At 45.3% G+C, this 19,779-nt stretch overlaps 1 protein-coding gene across 1 annotated transcript in view; it reads left to right on the plus strand.

Annotated features, from left to right (window-relative positions):
- LOC137519411 (meprin A subunit beta-like) overlaps window positions 1–19,779 on the plus strand; it is a 74,518-nt gene that overhangs the window by 51,484 nt on the left and 3,255 nt on the right. Inside the window, exons 10-12 of the mRNA XM_068238366.1 lie at window positions 67–282; window positions 15,638–16,090; window positions 17,724–17,903. Of these exons, the coding sequence (XP_068094467.1) occupies window positions 67–282; window positions 15,638–16,090; window positions 17,724–17,903 (849 nt within the window). The remainder of the gene's footprint in view (window positions 1–66; window positions 283–15,637; window positions 16,091–17,723; window positions 17,904–19,779) is intronic.

The following is a 19,779-nucleotide window of genomic DNA, read 5'->3' on the forward strand; positions in this document are numbered from 1 at the left end:
GGTCTTTAGTTTACTCAATATGTTACAGAATCTAAAGCTTCTGTTTTCCCCTATACATATCTCTAGGCACTGGTTACTTCATGCACTTTAACACCAGCACTGGAAGCACTGGCAATGAGGCTATACTGGAAAGCAGATTATTCTATCCAAAGAGAGGATATCAATGTCTGGAATTCTTCTACTATCACAGTGGAAGTGATAGCGATCAACTTAATATCTGGATAAAGGAATACACAGCTGGCTCGCCCAATGGCAGTCTGAAATTGATGGATACGGTATCTGGTAAGAAATGAAACAACTGTTCTGCACTTACTCTACTGTATAAGTAGATATAAAAATATAGTACCTCATATTTATTTTAAACCAGTGCAAAGTGTCTACTCTTTAACATTAAAGTAGATCCGAGATGAACTTTTACTCATTGCATAATTGTGTTCCTTTCCTATTGTTTATAGGGCATTCCTCAAGCCAAATACTTTTTTGTTTTTGTTTTAATACTCTAATTCCCTATAAACTAAAGAAGCCACGCCCACAGGTTTTCAGAGAGCCAAGGCACTTTCAGACAGTAGCAAGGGCTCATGGGAGCTCAGTCTGGGCAGGAGGAGGGGGAGGTATTACTAGCCAGAGATTTCAGAGGCAGAGGGGAGGAGGGAGGAGGAGGGGGATTAGGTTTTTTTGCTCAAGATGCAGATAAGCTTGCCTCTTGTTAATGTTTACAAACAACATGGCTGCTGACATTGTATCACAGGAATAATCAATCATTTTCTATTAAAGCTGTTTGCAGCTAGATTTGCTGTGTAAACTATCTAAACTTTAGATAAGATATATAGACAAGTTACTTGTTATAGTTCGTTTTTCATCTCGGATCCGCCTTAACTCTTCATCCCCTAGAATAAAAAAATGCATCCATACATCATCGCTGTGCAGGTAGATGGTTCCTAGTTCTAGGAAATATATATTTTAGTTTTGAGAAGGGTGTTAAAGGGTTAGAAGTGATTTTGCAAGATGATGGACCAGTAAACTCCAGGACCAGAAAAACACAAAGATGACAAATTGTTTAATATGCCAAAACAACAGTTAATTTCTAAATAAGAGGATTTCTGACAATATTGGGGTTGCAAATACCTGCAACCACCAATAAGGCCTATGTAGGAATAACCGCCTTCGCTCCGAGTGGCAACAGTCATGACCTGTAGCACTCCTGATAGTTTAGTTGCCTTAATGGGACGTACTATAAAAATCACCTCCCAACAGAGGTGTAGCAGTGACAGACTGGTGAATGACACCACCCAAAAATAATAAAATAATACAATCAGTTTAAAAAGGAGAGACAGTGGTTGGCTTACCTCTCCTGTAGAGCCCAATAGCCAAACGCAATTTAATAGAAAAACAAATATTTATTGCACAAAATGAACAGTATCAGATTGTTCTGATTAGTCTGATCCTGCTCATTTTGTGCAATAAATATTTGTTTTTCTATTAAGTTCCTTTTGGCAACTGGGCTCTATAGGAGAAGTAAGCCACCTACTGCCTCTCATTTTTACATTTGTTTTCAATTATTTTTGGGCACATCCACCGACCACCAGTCTTTCTTAGAAGTGATTTTGACTTTTCATTTCCTTCCTTCATCCCTACGTGTAAGAATTTCCATTGGTACCATCAAGAAAGGAAATGGGGAAATTTCTCAGAGAGTAATAAAGACAAACTTTATATATATATATCTGGCGTATAAGATGACTGGGCGTATAAGACGACCCCCCAACTTTTCCAGTTAAAATATAGAGTTTGGGATATACTCGTCGTATAAGACTACCCCTCTTCCAACACACACCAAATAAAAATGTTAAAAAATCATAAATTGGTTTTATGTATAAACAGATACTGGTGCTGTACTGTATGTGGTACCCAGTATATAATAGTATATAGGCGATTGACTGGTTGGATTGGTCAATTCTCCCTCTCCCTAAGTGGATTGGTCAGCTCTACTTGTCTACCTGTTTATCAGAGCGGTATGGAAGAATAGATCGCGCTGTGCCCATAAAACATGCCTCTTCCACCCTTCTGGCCCACCCTTGTATCCTATTTACCTCCTCCTCTGCCTCTCAGATCTTGCACATGAGCGCCTGCGCCGCTTCACTACAGTCCTCAGCAGCGAGATCTGAGAGTCAGTAACAGAATAGGGGCATCAATGACACCTGGCGTACAAGACGACCCCTGACTTCAGATGATTTTCAAGGGTTAAAAAGTAGTCTTATACGCCAGAATATATCTAGAAAAGTACAACCCTCACAGTTTTGTAAATATTTTATTATATCCTTTCATGGGACAACACTGAAAATATGAGACTTTAATACAACATAAAGCTGCCACTGTATAGCTAGTATAAGAGTGTAAATTTGCTGTCCCATTAAAATAACTTTATGCACAGCCATTAATGTCTAAACCGGTAAATAAAAGTGAGTAATTGTGCCCACTAGTATTTTTCAGCACTGTCTAAACTCTCTTGGGCATGGAGTTCACTAGAGCTGTCACAATCTCACCTCAGCCTGAGGCCAGCTGCGTGTCAGCGGCTTCCGGGAACCGGTGCTGACAGATGATCGGCTCTTGGCACGCAGATGGCGTCTCAGAAAGTCCAGCAGGCTTCCTCCATTGTTGCTAAGCAACATGGGCATTAGCATACCCTTTCCAGGCACCATCTTGATCCAGGAAGTGATTGACTAGTGCAGAGTCAGGTAGGCTGTGGGCCCTATTGGCAGTCTGGCTAGTTCTTCCTGATTAGCTGTTGTTAGTATTTAAACCAAGATGGACATTTGTTAGTTGCCTGTGATATCATTTAGTTGCTAGAGCTATCTTCTGGGTGTACCTCTGTATCTCCTGCCTGTTACCCTACCTGATACCTTCCTTGCATCCTGACAATTCTTCTGATTGCTGCCTGGACCAACCTTCTGCTATTTACTGACCACTCTTTGTCTCTTCATTTGTACCTGATATTGTCTTATGTGTATGACCTTGGCTTGCTGACAATGAGATTGCTTATCCATCTGTCTGACTGGCATCTGATATCTGTGAAAGACTTTGGACTGTCTTTGGCCATTTTATTGCCTGTTCCACAGCTAGTGAGTTCTGGTGATACTCTTGTCTTCCCGGCCTTAGTCTCTATACTTTGCATGCTGAAGCCCTGGGAGTTACCATAGTTGGGTAGGCGCAACTTGTCTCCTGTTCATGCAGGGGCTCAGCGTTAGTGATGCTCAAATACCCCTTTTTAAAATTCGAGTTTGGTCGAATTCGAATAGTAAATTATTCGAGGTCAGTCGAATATTCGAGTCGAATAATTTTTACTATTCGATTCGACCTCGGACTTCGAGCTCACTATTCGAGTCGGTATTCGAGCTCACTATTCGAGCTGACTATTCGAATTGGCCTTAAATAGCTTCCAACACTTGTTTTGAGGGTGAATGATGCAAGAAACATCTTTTTTTCCAAGTAACAACAGCAAGTGATTATGTGGGGATGTTCCTTTAAAAAAAAATGTGAATGTGAAAGAGAAGTTGTGTCCTTAATTTTGTTCAGTAGTGTTACTGTATATACTTGTTCTTCTTCTTCTTTATCTTTCTTCTTCTTCTTCTCGATCTTCTTCTTCTATATCTTCTTCTTCTTCTTCTATATTGTCTTCTTCATCATCTTCTTCTTCTTCATCTTCTTCATCTTCTTCTTCTTCTTCATCTTCATCTTCTTCTTCTTCATCATCTTCATCTTCTTCATCTTCTTCTTCTTCATCTTCTTCTTCTTCATCTTCATCTTCATCTTCTTCTTCTTCTTCTTCTTCATCTTCTTCTTCTTCTTCATCATCTTCTTCTTCTTCTTCTTCTTCTTCTTCTTCTTCTTCTTCATCTTCTTCATCATCTTCTTCATCTTTTTCATCATCTTCTTCATCTTCTTCTTCTTCTTCTTCATCTTCTTCTTCTTCTTCATCTTCTTCTTCTTCATCTTCTTCTTCTTTTTCATCTTCTTCTTCATCATCTTCTTCATCTTCTTCTTCATCTTCTTCTTCATCTTCATCTTCTCCTTCTCCTTCTTTTTCAATATCGTCTTCTTCTTCTTCACGTATTTCTCTTTTCAATTTTTTTTTTAAAGAAATGCAGCTATTTTTGAGCGTAACAAATAGCTGGTGGGCGCACGCATGTTGGAAGCGCCATTGTATGTGCTCCCTGGCAGTGGAAACACAAAGACAGCAGGAGGTAAATTCAGCAGCAGGAGGAGGAGGATGAGTGTGTGGCAGCAGGCAGTCAATGAGGCAGGCAGCTCGCCGTGACATAATAGCCCTGGTACCTAGCGGTGATACCAGGGCTGTAAATAAACACAACAGGAGGTCCCAGACAGCGGTCGTGCAGCCCACATTGTGTCCAATACACAACTGGGACAACACAGTTTTCAACCCGGGCACCTCAGAAAAATTAAACCTTTTTTTTTTTTTTTAATGGTTTGTTTGGTTTTGGTTTTGCAACCAATATAGCTATTGTTTGACGTAATAGCTGGTGGCAGAGTGGCAGCAGAAGAAGGTAATTCTGTGTACCCTGGCAGTGGGAAACACAGACAGACAGCAGCAGCAGGAGGAGGAATGGAGGAGTAGGCGAGCAGCTATTGTTTGACGTAATAGCTGGTGGCAGAGTGGCAGCAGAAGGTAAATCATCTGTGTACCCTGGCAGTGGGAAACACAGACAGACAGCAGCAGCAGCAGCAGGAGGAGGTATGGAGGAGCAGTGTGAGTGTGGCAGCAGGTAGGCAGCGTGACATAATAGCCCTGGTACCTAGCGGTGATACCAGGGCTGTAAATAAACACAACAGGAGGTCCCAGACAGCGGTCGTGCAGCCCACATTGTGTCCAATACACAACTGGGACAACACAGTTTTCAACCCGGGCACCTCAGAAAAATTAAACCTTTTTTTTTTTTAATGGTTTGTTTGGTTTTGGTTTTGCAACCAATATAGCTATTGTTTGACGTAATAGCTGGTGGCAGAGTGGCAGCAGAAGAAGGTAATTCTGTGTACCCTGGCAGTGGGAAACACAGACAGACAGCAGCAGCAGGAGGAGGAATGGAGGAGTAGGCGAGCAGCTATTGTTTGACGTAATAGCTGGTGGCAGAGTGGCAGCAGAAGGTAAATCATCTGTGTACCCTGGCAGTGGGAAACACAGACAGACAGCAGCAGCAGCAGCAGGAGGAGGTATGGAGGAGTAGTGTGAGTGTGGCAGCAGGTAGGCAGCGTGACATAATAGCCCTGGTACCTAGCGGTGATACCAGGGCTGTAAATAAACACAACAGGAGGTCCCAGACAGCGGTCGTGCAGCCCACATTGTGTCCAATACACAACTGGGACAACACAGTTTTCAACCCGGGCACCTCAGAAAAATTAAACCTTTTTTTTTTTTTTTTTAATGGTTTGTTTGGTTTTGGTTTTGCAACCAATATAGCTATTGTTTGACGTAATAGCTGGTGGCAGAGTGGCAGCAGAAGGTAATTCTGTGTACCCTGGCAGTGGGAAACACAGACAGACAGCAACAGCAGCAGGAGGAATGGAGGAGTAATGTGAGCAGCTATTGTTTGACGTAATAGCTGGTGGCAGAGTGGCAGCAGAAGGTAAATCATCTGTGAAGTGTACCCTGGCAGTGGGAAACACAGACAGACAGCAGCAGCAGCAGCAGGAGGAGGTATGGAGGAGTAGTGTGAGTGTGGCAGCAGGTAGGCAGCGTGACATAATAGCCCTGGTACCTAGCGGTGATACCAGGGCTGTAAATAAACACAACAGGAGGTCCCAGACAGCGGTCGTGCAGCCCACATTGTGTCCAATACACAACTGGGACAACACAGTTTTCAACCCGGGCACCTCAGAAAAATTAAACCTTTTTTTTTTTTTTTAATGGTTTGTTTGGTTTTGGTTTTGCAACCAATATAGCTATTGTTTGACGTAATAGCTGGTGGCAGAGTGGCAGCAGAAGGTAATTCTGTGTACCCTGGCAGTGGGAAACACAGACAGACAGCAACAGCAGCAGGAGGAATGGAGGAGTAATGTGAGCAGCTATTGTTTGACGTAATAGCTGGTGGCAGAGTGGCAGCAGAAGGTAAATCATCTGTGTAGTGTACCCTGGCAGTGGGAAACACAGACAGACAGCAGCAGCAGCAGCAGGAGGAGGTATGGAGGAGTAGTGTGAGTGTGGCAGCAGGTAGGCAGCGTGACATAATAGCCCTGGTACCTAGCGGTGATACCAGGGCTGTAAATAAACACAACAGGAGGTCCCAGACAGCGGTCGTGCAGCCCACATTGTGTCCAATACACAACTGGGACAACACAGTTTTCAACCCGGGCACCTCAGAAAAATTAAACCTTTTTTTTTTTATGGTTTTTTGGTTTTTGGTTTTGCAACCAATATAGCTATTGTTTGACGTAATAGCTGGTGGCAGAGTGGCAGCAGAAGAAGGTAATTCTGTGTACCCTGGCAGTGGGAAACACAGACAGACAGCAGAAGGGCAGTACACAGCAGCCCACTGTAGGTGTAAAATGTGTGGCTGCAGGCGACGTAATAGTCAAAGTGAACCAGGCTGGCTTAGTGAGCAGGAGCCAGGAGGTGGTAAAGGGTGGTAAGGCACATTAACGATGGTTCCGGCAGCCAGTTCATGTCCCCCTCTCGCCGACAACAGGGGCCAGGAACTCGCCTTCCACCCACGCCTGGTTCATCTTGAGAAACGTCAGTCTGTCCACAGACTTGTGAGACAGACGTGAGCGTTTCTCGGTGACCACGCCACCAGCTGCACTGAAGCAGCGCTCGGACAGCACGCTGGAAGGGGGGCAGGACAGCACTTCCAGGGCGTACTGCGCCAGCTCGCTCCAGATCTCCATGCGCTTGACCCAATACTCCATGGGATCAACAGGGGCATCGCTGTCAAGCCCGCTGTACGACCCCATGTAGTCAGCCACCATGCGGGTCAGGCGCTGGCTGTGACCGGAGGAGGATGCTGCTGCATGCATCTCCTCTCTAGTCACTGCTGCCGGAGCCTCTACAGTCCTGTAGAGCTCGTGGCTGAGAGACAGCAGGTCTGTGGGGCGCTTGCTGCTGCTGGATGCAGGCACCTGCTGCTGCCTCTGTGCTCGCTGCTGGACAGTGGGGGTGGAAGGCTGGGGGAAGGCTTCCTCCAAGCGCTCAACAAGGGCCTGCTGCAAGCTCCTTATTTGTTGCGCTGGGTCTCCTCCTGCAGGCGGCAGGAACTGGCTCAACTTCCCCTTGAGGCGTGGGTCCAACATCATGCTGATCCAGATGTCCTCCCTCTACTTCATCTGGATCAACCTGGGGTCCCTGCGCAGGCACGTCAGCATGTGCGCTGCCATTGGGAAGAGGCGGGCCACGTCTGCTGGCACATTGACGTCAGTGCTGTCCTCATCCTCCTCCTCTGCCGCCTCATCCTCTCTCCACCCCCGCACCAACTCAGCTGCGCTGTGCTGATCCCCCTCATCAGCAGCCAGGTCAGGGACCTCCACCAAGTCCTCCTCCTCCTCCCCCTCAGAGGTGGACTGCGCAGCTGGTTGCCGCTCCTGCTGGTCCAAGGCTGCCGCTCCCTGTTCCAGCAAAGCATCGAGGGCCCTGTTCAGCAGAGAAACCAGGGGCACCCACTCGCAGACCATAGCATGGTCCCTGCTCACCATGTTTGTGGCCTGCAGGAAGGGAGCCAGCACAAAGCACACCTGCTGCATGTGCCTCCAGTCATCATCGGGGACGATGGACGGGATGTTGCTGGTCTTGTCCCTTCTCTGAGCTGCGGAAACAGTGGCCAGGGCAAGGTACTGTTTGACAGCGTGCCTCTGTTCAACCAGACGCTCCAACATCGCCAGGGTGGAGTTCCAGCGAGTCGGAACGTCAAGGATCAGCCGATGGCGTGGCAGATCCAGCTCCTTTTGCACGTCTTCCAGGCTCGCACAGGCTGCAGCCGAGCGCCGGAAGTGACGCACAACATTCCTTGCCATTTCCAGCAGTTCGCCCATCCCCTGGTAGGTGCGCAGGAACTTCTGCACCACCAGGTTCAGCACGTGGGCAAGACAGGGGATGTGGGTCAGGTTTCCCCTGTCTATTGCGGCAACCAGATTGGCCCCATTGTCGGCCACCACCTCTCCGACTCTGAGGCCTCTGGGGGTCAGCCAAATCCTCTCCTGCTCCTGGAGTTTGGCCAACACATGGGTTGCCGTCAGCTTGGTCTTCCCAAGGCTGACCAAGTGCAGCAGCGCTTGGCAGTGGCGGGCCTTCACGCTGCTGCTGAGGCGGGGGGTTTGGCCAGGTGTGCCGGAGGATGGCAGAGGATCGGAGGAACCTGCTGCAGTTCCCCTGACCCTGCGGGGTGGCACCACCCACTGTGTTGCTGCTGCTGCTGTGCCCGCTGCTGCTCTCCCATCCTCACCCCCTTCCACCAAGCTGACCCAGTGGACAGTGAAGGACAGGTAGCGGCCTGTCCCGAAGCGGCTGCTCCAGGAGTCCATGGTGACGTGGACCCTTTCACCAACCGCGTGCTCCAGCCCTCGCTCCACATTGGCCATCACAAAGCGGTGCAGTGCAGGAATGGCCTTGCGGGCAAAGAAGTGTCTGCTGGGGAGCTGCCAGTCTGGGGCTGCGCAAGCAAGCAGCGCACGAATGTCGCTCCCCTCCTGCACGAGCGTGTACGGCAGGAGTTGGGAGCACATGGCCCGTGCCAGCAAGCCGTTCAGCTGCCGCACGCGACGGCTGCTGGGAGGCAGAGCCCTAACCACCCCCTGGAAGGACTCGCTCAAAAGGCTCTGGCGTGGCCTTTTGCTGACACGGGAATCAGCAGACACAGCAGAGGAGGCCACTGAGGACTGGCTGCCAGAACAGGCCTCAGTGTCGGCGGCAGGAGTTGCAGAGGGGGGAGGAGCAGTGCGTTTCCGCACTCCTGCTGGTGCTGCTGGAGGAGCAGGAGGGCGGGTGGCTGCTGTTGCTGCTGCTGCTGCTGAAGGCTGTGCAGTGATGGGTGTGGTGCCACTGCCAGCACCAGATGCCTTCAGCCTCTGGAACTCCTCATGCTGGTGGAAATGTTTAGCCGCAAGGTGGTTGATGAGCGAGCTGGTGCAGAACTTTAAGGGGTCTGCACCTCTGCTCAACTTCCGCTGACAGTGGTTGCAAGTGGCGTACTTGCTGTACACAGTGGGCATGGTGAAATATCGCCAGATTGGTGACTTAAACATCCCCCTACGGCATGGAAGCGCTGCTGCCTGTCTCCCTGTGGTGGTTGGGGGGGGGGCTTGGGGGGCTTGGGTGCGGCTGGTGGTGGTACTGGCAGATGCTGCTGCTGCTGCTGCTGAGCCTGAGACACCAGCAGGCTGTGGGACCTGCCTACTGCTGCTGCCAATGCTTGCAATGATGCGCCTCCTTGCAAGGCCCACAAGAGCATCCTCCTCCTCCTCCTCAGAGCTGCTGAGGACGACATCCCCTGGAGGTGGTGGCACCCAGTCTCTGTCTGTCACCGGGTCATCATCATCCTCCCCCTCCTGAAACATGTCCTGCTGGGATGAGGACCCCCCAAACTCCTCTCCTGATGCATGGATGGGCTGCTTGACTGTCGCCACAGTCTTGCTGTCCAATCCCTCATCCCCTAAAGTGCCCATCAGCATCTCCTCCTCAAAATCGCCAACAACAGCAGACAATTGACTCATGATGCCTGGGGTCAAAAGACTGCTGAATGACAGGTCGCCAACTGACGGTGAACTGGCCTCCTCCCCAGGCCCTGCTGGGCGGCTGCTGCGAACAGGGGTGGTGGTGGTGGTGGTGGTGGTGAGGGTGGAGGCCTCGGATGCAGAGCTGATGGCGGGCTGCTCATCCTCCGTCATGAGTTGCACCACAGTGTCTGCATCCTTTTCCTCAATGGGACGTTTCCGACCCGGCTGGAGGAAAATGGGAGCAGGTGCTACACGCTGCTGCTGCTGTGTCTCTGCAGCGTGAGTTGCAGATGCTCCTGCTGGGCGGCGCCCAAGGCGTCCACGGCCAGTGGCTATGGGAGGAATGTTAGCCACTGACGCTGCTGCTGCGGAACTGTGCATGGTGGCGCGCCCGCGGCCGCGGCTTGCCACAATGCTGCTCCCTCTCCTCCTGATTCCCTTGCTGCCCTTCCCCTTGCCCAAACCGCGCTGGCTGCCACTTCCAGACATCTTAAATGTTTTGGGCGTATAGACAAAAGTTTTGTAAAAGGGCGGGTGAAAAGTGGGGTACTTTAATGGAGTGGGTTGGTTGGTGAGGTGACTGAGTGAGTGTCCCCTAGTACAGTACGTAAGTAGTAACAGTCAGGAAGTACAACTAGCAGTTACAATAATCAGTAGTAATCACAAGTAAATTTAGTGTGTGTACACTCAGACAGTGAGTGCACGCACGCAGGAGCTAGTAGCCTATGGACAGTGACTGAGTGTCCTAGACTCCTAGTACAGTAAGAGTAAGTAGTAACAGTAAGTAGAACTAACTAATTACGATAATCAATCAGCGATCAGAAGGAAATAGAGTGTGTGTTGTGTGTGTACACTCAGACAGTGAGTGCACGCACGCAGGAGCTAGTAGCCTATGAACACAGTGACTGAGTGTCCTAGACTCCTAGTACAGTAAGAGTAAGTAGTAACAGTAAGTAGAACTAACTAATTACAATAATCAATCAGCGATCAGAAGGAAATGGAGTGTGGGTGTGTGTACACTCAGACAGTGAGTGCACGCACGCAGGAGCTAGTAGCCTATGAACACAGTGACTGAGTGTCCTAGACTCCTAGTACAGTAAGAGTAAGTAGTAACAGTAAGTAGAACTAACTAATTACAATAATCAATCAGCGATCAGAAGGAAATGGAGTGTGGGTGTGTGTACACTCAGACAGTGAGTGCACGCACGCAGGAGCTAGTAGCCTATGAACACAGTGACTGAGTGTCCTAGACTCCTAGTACAGTAAGAGTAAGTAGTAACAGTAAGTAGAACTAACTAATTACAATAATCAATCAGCGATCAGAAGGAAATAGAGTGTGGGTGGTGTGTGTACACTCAGACAGTGAGTGACCGCACGCAGGAGCTAGTAGCCTATGGACAGTGACTGAGTGTCCTAGACTCCTAGTACAGTAAGAGTAAGTAGTAACAGTAAGTAGAACTAACTAATTACAATAATCAATCAGCGATCAGAAGGAAATGGAGTGTGGGTGTGTGTACACTCAGACAGTGAGTGCACGCACGCAGGAGCTAGTAGCCTATGAACACAGTGACTGAGTGTCCTAGACTCCTAGTACAGTAAGAGTAAGTAGTAACAGTAAGTAGAACTAACTAATTACAATAATCAATCAGCGATCAGAAGGAAATGGAGTGTGGGTGTGTGTACACTCAGACAGTGAGTGCACGCACGCAGGAGCTAGTAGCCTATGAACACAGTGACTGAGTGTCCTAGACTCCTAGTACAGTAAGAGTAAGTAGTAACAGTAAGTAGAACTAACTAATTACAATAATCAATCAGCGATCAGAAGGAAATGGAGTGTGGGTGTGTGTACACTCAGACAGTGAGTGCACGCACGCAGGAGCTAGTAGCCTATGAACACAGTGACTGAGTGTCCTAGACTCCTAGTACAGTAAGAGTAAGTAGTAACAGTAAGTAGAACTAACTAATTACAATAATCAATCAGCGAACAGAAGGAAATGGAGTGTGGGTGTGTGTACACTCAGACAGTGAGTGCACGCACGCAGGAGCTAGTAGCCTATGAACACAGTGACTGAGTGTCCTAGACTCCTAGTACAGTAAGAGTAAGTAGTAACAGTAAGTAGAACTAACTAATTACAATAATCAATCAGCGATCAGAAGGAAATGGAGTGTGGGTGTGTGTACACTCAGACAGTGAGTGCACGCACGCAGGAGCTAGTAGCCTATGAACACAGTGACTGAGTGTCCTAGACTCCTAGTACAGTAAGAGTAAGTAGTAACAGTAAGTAGAACTAACTAATTACAATAATCAATCAGCGATCAGAAGGAAATGGAGTGTGGGTGTGTGTACACTCAGACAGTGAGTGCACGCACGCAGGAGCTAGTAGCCTATGAACACAGTGACTGAGTGTCCTAGACTCCTAGTACAGTAAGAGTAAGTAGTAACAGTAAGTAGAACTAACTAATTACAATAATCAATCAGCGATCAGAAGGAAATGGAGTGTGGGTGTGTGTACACTCAGACAGTGAGTGCACGCACGCAGGAGCTAGTAGCCTATGAACACAGTGACTGAGTGTCCTAGACTCCTAGTACAGTAAGAGTAAGTAGTAACAGTAAGTAGAACTAACTAATTACAATAATCAATCAGCGATCAGAAGGAAATAGAGTGTGGGTGGTGTGTGTACACTCAGACAGTGAGTGACCGCACGCAGGAGCTAGTAGCCTATGGACAGTGACTGAGTGTCCTAGACTCCTAGTACAGTAAGAGTAAGTAGTAACAGTAAGTACAACTAACTAATTACGATAATCAATCAGCGATCAGAAGGAAATGGAGTGTGGGTGTGTGTACACTCAGACAGTGAGTGCACGCACGCAGGAGCTAGTAGCCTATGGACAGTGACTGAGTGTCCTAGACTCCTAGTACAGTAAGAGTAAGTAGTAACAGTAAGTAGAACTAACTAATTACGATAATCAATCAGCGATCAGAAGGAAATAGAGTGTGTGTTGTGTGTGTACACTCAGACAGTGAGTGCAGTGCGCACACGCAGGAGCTAGTAGCCTATATGAACAGTGACAGTGAGTGTCCCTACGGGTACAGTAAGAGTAAGTAGTAAGTAAGTACAACTAACTAACAATAATCTATCAGTAATCAGAAGGAAATAGAGTGTGTGTACACACAGACAGTGAGTGAGTGCACACACGCAGGAGCTAGCTAGTAGCCTATAAACAGTGACAGTCAGTGAGTGTCCTACTCCTAGTACAGTATAACTACAATACTATTAGTAAAGGACAGCAGAAATACTGGTATAGATGAGAGAAATAAACAGAGGACAGCTGCCCACAGAGGCAAGGCCCCCCTGAGGCCTAAACCTGTAAGCTTGCAGCAGCTGCCTGTCTCTAATGTAACACACAAGCTACTAACTAAAATACAATGTCTATCTAACTAACAACAATATAGGTGTATATGGCAGGTGTAGGTGAGCAAAAACGCTAGGTAAATGATCACAATAGAGCACTTGCTAAGCCAAAGCACAAAGGAGCAACTCTCTCTCTGTACAAGTCTCAGGCAAGCATGGAGAAACGGAACATGGCGGCCGCTATTTATAGGGTAGGGGCTGGCCAGGGTCCCCCTCTGTGATTGGCTGCCGTCAGAGGGCCTGGGAGCCCTCTGATTGGCTCTAAGGACATCAATCTGGGCTATGACGCTATTCGAGCTCGGTACAGAGCTCGAATAGCGCCGGGTTGCTCGAATAGCTCGAATAGTGAATGGGCTATTCGAGTGTACTCGGATAGCCCATTCGAATAGCTCCAGCTATTCGGAGCTCGAATACCGAGCTCGAATAGCTGAAAAAGAGCTCGAATATTCGAGCTACTCGAATATTCGAGCTCTGCTGAGCACCACTGCTCAGCGTTAGGTGTAGAGTGTGGTGTCAAATTGGGGCACAGGGACTGAAGGAAGATGAGATAACTGCCAGGCCAGACAAAACAACATGCCACACAAAACTCTATCATGGAGGGCATGCAGTGGCAAATTGAATAGCTTACTGAAGCTGTAAGACAACTTCTAGTACATGCCAATCCTCCTACAACCCATTAGGTAGTCATAGCTCCAACTACTGAACCAGCCACAACAACAGAGGTAGTTGCAGTTGCAGAACGAAAGTTACCTTTACCGGAGAAATTTACTGGGGCCAGAAGGCAGTTTAGCACTTTATGAACTCTTGTTTGATGTATTGTTTGTCCTAAGGCTTCTCGGACCGGATCTCAAAGTGTGGCCATGATATTTTCTCTGTTGTAAGGGCTTCCGCTTGGATTAAAGCAGTTTAAAACCCTGACAAGATATTCAATAAAATCATGTTTTCCTACGTTTTTATGCCATACGGTTATCATATTTGCATTTGTGCATAAGTATTATTATTCATTATATTATAGGTTCCCAAAAGTACAGTTATTTGCTTTGTGAGCTGACTTTGCATTTTATTAATAACTGTTTTTATTCATTATGTAGTGAAGGCAAGACATACTTTGACTCTCTGTATGTGTTGAGCTGCTTCTCAACAGTCAGAATGTGTTATATTCCTCACTTGATACATTTAAGTAAACACAAGATAACATTATCTAAAGTTTGGATGCCTCCACATTTCAGTACATTGTACTTTCAAGCTCTGTGTGTAACCCTTCAAAATGCTAGTCTAGTAAAAAAAAATTCTGGTTGCATTTAATATGCTGTAAATAATGTTTTAGAGCAAAGATGAAATGCTGGGTTATATTCCGCTTTAATATGCTTCTGAATTTCGTAGGTGGTCAGTTTCAACCAGGTGGAATAATCTGGTCCTTCTTGATCAGTACTTATATGGGTTAAAGATAATTTGGTAAGTCATGTCACACCTACTACCCTAGATGAAGCTCTCACTTTATCCATTAGGATAAACTGCAGACTAAGACTATGACAAACAAACATAAAGAAAAAAATACCTGTACACAGTGTTGATATGCATATCAAACAATTGCCTCCATGTTATCACCAATTTGGTGAAGTATTTTCTCCTCAGGCATTCTGTACATCCTCCTTATCAATCTTATGTTTGCTCCGTAGATTTGCTTTCTGGAACTATGTCACCTAAAGGCCCATACACACGTCGGATTTTCGTGAACGACGGGTCGTTTGAACATCCCGTCGTTCAGTCGTTTGCCCACTAAATCGGGCGTGTGCAAAGACTGTCGTTCGCGTGATAAGGGTGAGTTTGAGCGATCCGCCCGGCGGATCGCTCAAACTTACCCTTGTCACGCGAACGACAGTCTGTACACACGCCCGATTTAGCGGGCGAACGACTGAATGACGGGACGTTCAAACGACCCGTCGTTCGTAAAAAACGGATGTGTGTATGGGCCTTAAAAGTAATCTTTATAATCCCTCTAGTCCAAAAAGAGATATATTATATAAGTTAGATAAGTTAGTCCAAAAAGAGATATATTATATAAGTGAGATCTAGCCAAAGGATTTTTCCAACCTTCCACATTTCCTGCGGGTGCTGGTTTCTTTTTTTGTTGAGAAAAATGATGCTAGTCTCAGACCCTGTATCCATTATAGAGGGTTAATAAGATCACTATAAATAGGTATCCATTACTATTTGTTTGGTAAACTTGCAGGAGCCAATATTTTTACCAAACTTGATCTTAAAGGGGCTTACAATTTGATGCACATACAGCAGGGAGATAAATGGAAAACTGCATCACTACTTCGGCCATCACTAATGGCAAAGTTTTTGGTGAGTTTGCCATTTGCACATAAGGTTGAGCTCACCCAAAATGTTGTTTGCTTTTTATTTGCAAGATTTGTTCAATTAAAGAAGAGCTGGTTAACATGATAGGTTACCCGTAGTTTGTAAAATTACATTAGTCAACTAATATTTGTTGTATGTTTTACAGGAAAACCTGCTGATTACTGGCAGCTTCATTTTTCTTCATTAAATGCAACGGATAAGTTTAGAGTGGTGTTTCAAGGAATCAAAGGACATGGAAATTCTGTGGGTGGCATTTCTGTTGATGACATAAACCTCTCTGAAACACAGTGCCCTGAGAATGTTTGGCACATCAGAAACTTCAGTGTTGGTGTGGCTAAAACAGTCCTCTTGAGTCCTCCCTTCTACTCTAAAGATGGCTATGCCTATCAGATTGGACTATTGGAATTTAACACAGAGAAGTCACCATATAACCTAGCAGCATATCTTTTTCTGATAAGTGGTGCTAATGATCATACCCTCCAATGGCCGTGTCCATGGCGACAAGCTACGATAGAGTTTATGGACCAAAACCCTAATATTCAGCAGAGAACATCCAACATGAAAAGTATTACAACAGATCCCAATCAGCTTTCATCAGGTTAGAAATTTACAAACAAGCGATAAGGTAAGGCCAAGGTCACATTGGCCCCAAAAAATGAATGGTTTAGTGGACTGTAACAGAACAGGTGAGTACGGATACAACCAGATCCAAAGTTAACCACTATATCCGTTCACCTTTTTCTGTCCAAACGGATTCCTTTAAAAACTGATACTTTCCACGGATCAGTTTTTAGACAGATCAGTTTTTCATCTGTCCCAGTGTAAACCGGGCAACTGTAGTGACGTGTTGTTGTGTCATATAAATACAGCAGCTCATAGCATTACATGGGGAGTCAGAGTACATGCCCAGCTCTACAAGCTGACACAGATTCAATGTATATGTGCAAAGTGAAAACCAGGGACTGCAATATGTCTGCTCCTAATGCAAAAAGCAGGGCATAACAATAGGGGGAGGGTCCACACTCCTGGCAGCCAATCACCATGTGGCTTCCACCTCTGAAGAAGAGTGTAATGTGTTGCACTCCCCTGCTGCCTTGCATTAATTACAGGAGTGGGCCCTACTTCTCCTTGATAATTAATAATAACTATATGCTGCGGTATAAGTGAGAAGTATTTGTCTTACCTTCTCAGAAGAATATACCAATTGTACTGGAAAAAAATATTTATTCATGCACATTAAGACAACATAACCTATCCAAGGAGAGTGACCAACTAGCATCTGCGGTAACAGACCTGTGATACTGAGCAGGAACGGTTTAAATTCCCACAGCACAGACTCTGGCAGTGACCCTTGTAAAAATATATACTGTATATATATATATATATATATATATATATATATATATATATATATATATATATATATATATACATACATATATCTCATATACCAATCTACTGCACCATTGGGCTTCTGGTTTCTCTCATCTTACAGATACTTGTGGGTTACGGGTAACCATCAAGAATTGAAAATCCTAGCTAAATAATGTGACATTGGTGGTGGTGGTGGTGGTAATGAGGGGGGGAGGAGGGTGTTAGATATCTGCTGGGGTTCAGACACACTATAGTTACGCCCCAAAATGATTGTGATCTTCTTTGGGTACTGCAGGTGCAAATCAACTGTGATCTTTCAGGGGAATGTCTTCTTTCCTCAAACATGCATGGAAAGAAAACACAAAACATCGCTGTTGGCTTACATCTGCAGTACCCAATACATGAGATGTCTGTGATCATTGTAACAAACACAGTAACACATATACACGTTACTTCCTGTTCACGTACTAACAGTACACACAGGAAGAAAAGGCATGGGGACACCTTGCGGCTAAATAGTAAAATGATATCTACATACATTTTTTTTTAAATAAATCTCCCATTAAAATTAACATCTTACTTGCCCCACTCTCCCATAGTGACCAAAATTAACCATTTGAACATAAAAAAATAATATAAATAGTTATCTTAGAGACTCAACTTTTTAAAAATGTATGTCATGAGGGTATATTACTGTTATCTTTGCAATAACTGAAAAATACACCTTTATTTCTGTGTTAGATATTAAACGCTTTGCTTATTGAATGTGTTTCCACTGTACTGATAGAAGTGAAAAACCTTTAAGGGTGATAGATGATATATTGCAAGTCTTGATGAGTAATTGTATCTGCTTTCAGATCACAGCTATCTATCATGGGATAATCCTGCAGATGTAGGGTTTTCCTTAGCATACCCTAATGGAACTGTTTATAAACTAACTGGAGGGGATGGAAAGTTGCTGTTCAAAGCTGAAGAATCTGTTTATAGCAGAGACTTTACGAAAGGAGGAGATGCTTTCATCCTGATATCTGTGGAAGGTAGGCCACAAGTTATTATTGTGTAATATATGCCGCTGCAGCTTTTATGGGTACCATGGTGCAGAAAAATAAAGAAAAGTTTTAAGTGATGATTACTTATGACTTTTCTCTTAACCTCCTCAAGTCTGGATAGTTCTGGCCAGTTTAAAGTGAACCCAAGGTGAAAATAAACAGATGAGATAAACAATCTGTCCTCCTACTCCTAAGCAAGAAGTTTTGAAACAGGATGATACCATTTATTGGCTAACTTAAAGATGAACTTTCACGAAAATCTTAACATTTAAAACACATACAAACAAGAAGTACATTTCTCCCAGAGTAAAATGAGCCATAAATTACTTATCTCCTAAGTTGCTGTCACTCAAAGTAGGTAGTAGATTCTCAGCATGGCCTTTATTCTTTATAAAGACATTCCCTGAAAAAGATTTTTACAAAGGTGCTGGCCAGCCTCCCTGCTCGCTGTACACTATTTTGGTAGTTGGAAGGTGTAACTGCCATTCACTAAGTGCTGTTAAAAATAAAGAAAACCCTGAGAACCCCCCTATGAGAAGCTGGGCTAGTCCAAAATCTGTCGGTAATGACAGATTTCTACTTCTTATTGTAAGTAAAGCAACATAGGAAAAAAAGTAGTTTATGGCTCAATTTACTCTGGGAGAAATGTACTTTCGGACCATAAGACGCTCCGGATCATAAGACGCACCTAGGTTTAGAGGATAAAAACCAGGGGAAAAAAATACTAAACCTGGTGCATCCATTTGGGGGTGGCATTTGGGGGCGGGAACACGCCTATACAGAGGGCCGGAACAGCCGCGGTATAACAAACAGATTAGGATCCTGCAAGCCCCTCCACAGACTGCAAACCCCCCACAGGTGCCATAGATAGACGGGAGGATAGGACAGCCGCGGGGACTAAGGCGGGGACAACTTGCGGCGGGGCAAACTTTGGAACATTCGGACCATAAGATGCAGGCACTTTTTCCCCCCATGTTTGGGGAAGAAAAAGTGCATCTTATGGTCCGAAAAATACGGTACTTCTTAATTGTATGCGTTTTAAATTTTAAGATCTTTGCAACAGTTCCTCTTTAAAAGAATAAGAGTAAGCAAGCTAAGTGGCTGACACGGTACAATACCCTACTGCTAATCCTACTCCTAAAAATGACTTTTTTTTTAAACATCTTGTGGTTTTATTTTGTTTTTAAACATTTACAAAGTAATTTTAATGTTATATTGTCTATGCTGAATTGCAGTGTCTAAAGCATCCCAAAGATAAAATACTTGAACTCTTGACCCTTTTATCTATCCCTTGCAGTCAGAAGCCCAGTTATCTGCTTAGGAAAGTGTTTAATAGCTGTAATTTATCAGCGTGGGATGCTATAGCCCGACTGGGTTCTGACTGGAGATGCTTAGCTGGATATTAGTACTTTCAGGCAGGGAAAAAAGAAAAGGAGCACAGCATAGGTGTCTGCATTTCTGCCACTGTATATATCTATCTCATCACGTCACATGTCATCTCAGGTACACTTTAACCATTTTAGCCACTTGGACATGACTGTCACGTCCAAACAGCTGCTGCGTGCTCCTGTGCCGCCCCCCATTGGCCCGGAGATCAATGAATAAGCACATAGTTCCTATTCATGGAGCTAAGTCCCTGGTAGAACGACAGACGGCTTCTTATCAGAAGCCGCAGTCTTTCTGAAAAAAAAGTTTCCCATCCTCCTTATACTTCCTGGACTAAAAAAAAAACTTGACTGTGGCCATTGTGTGGCCAAATAGTAAAACTACATCTACTTACATTTTTATGAAGTAAACACACATTATTACATTTAAAATTAACTGTTTACCTCCCACACCAAAAATTACCCAAATACATTTTTTA

The sequence above is a fragment of the Hyperolius riggenbachi genome, chromosome 5 (assembly GCF_040937935.1).
Source record: "Hyperolius riggenbachi isolate aHypRig1 chromosome 5, aHypRig1.pri, whole genome shotgun sequence".
NCBI classification, from domain to species: domain Eukaryota; kingdom Metazoa; phylum Chordata; class Amphibia; order Anura; family Hyperoliidae; genus Hyperolius; species Hyperolius riggenbachi.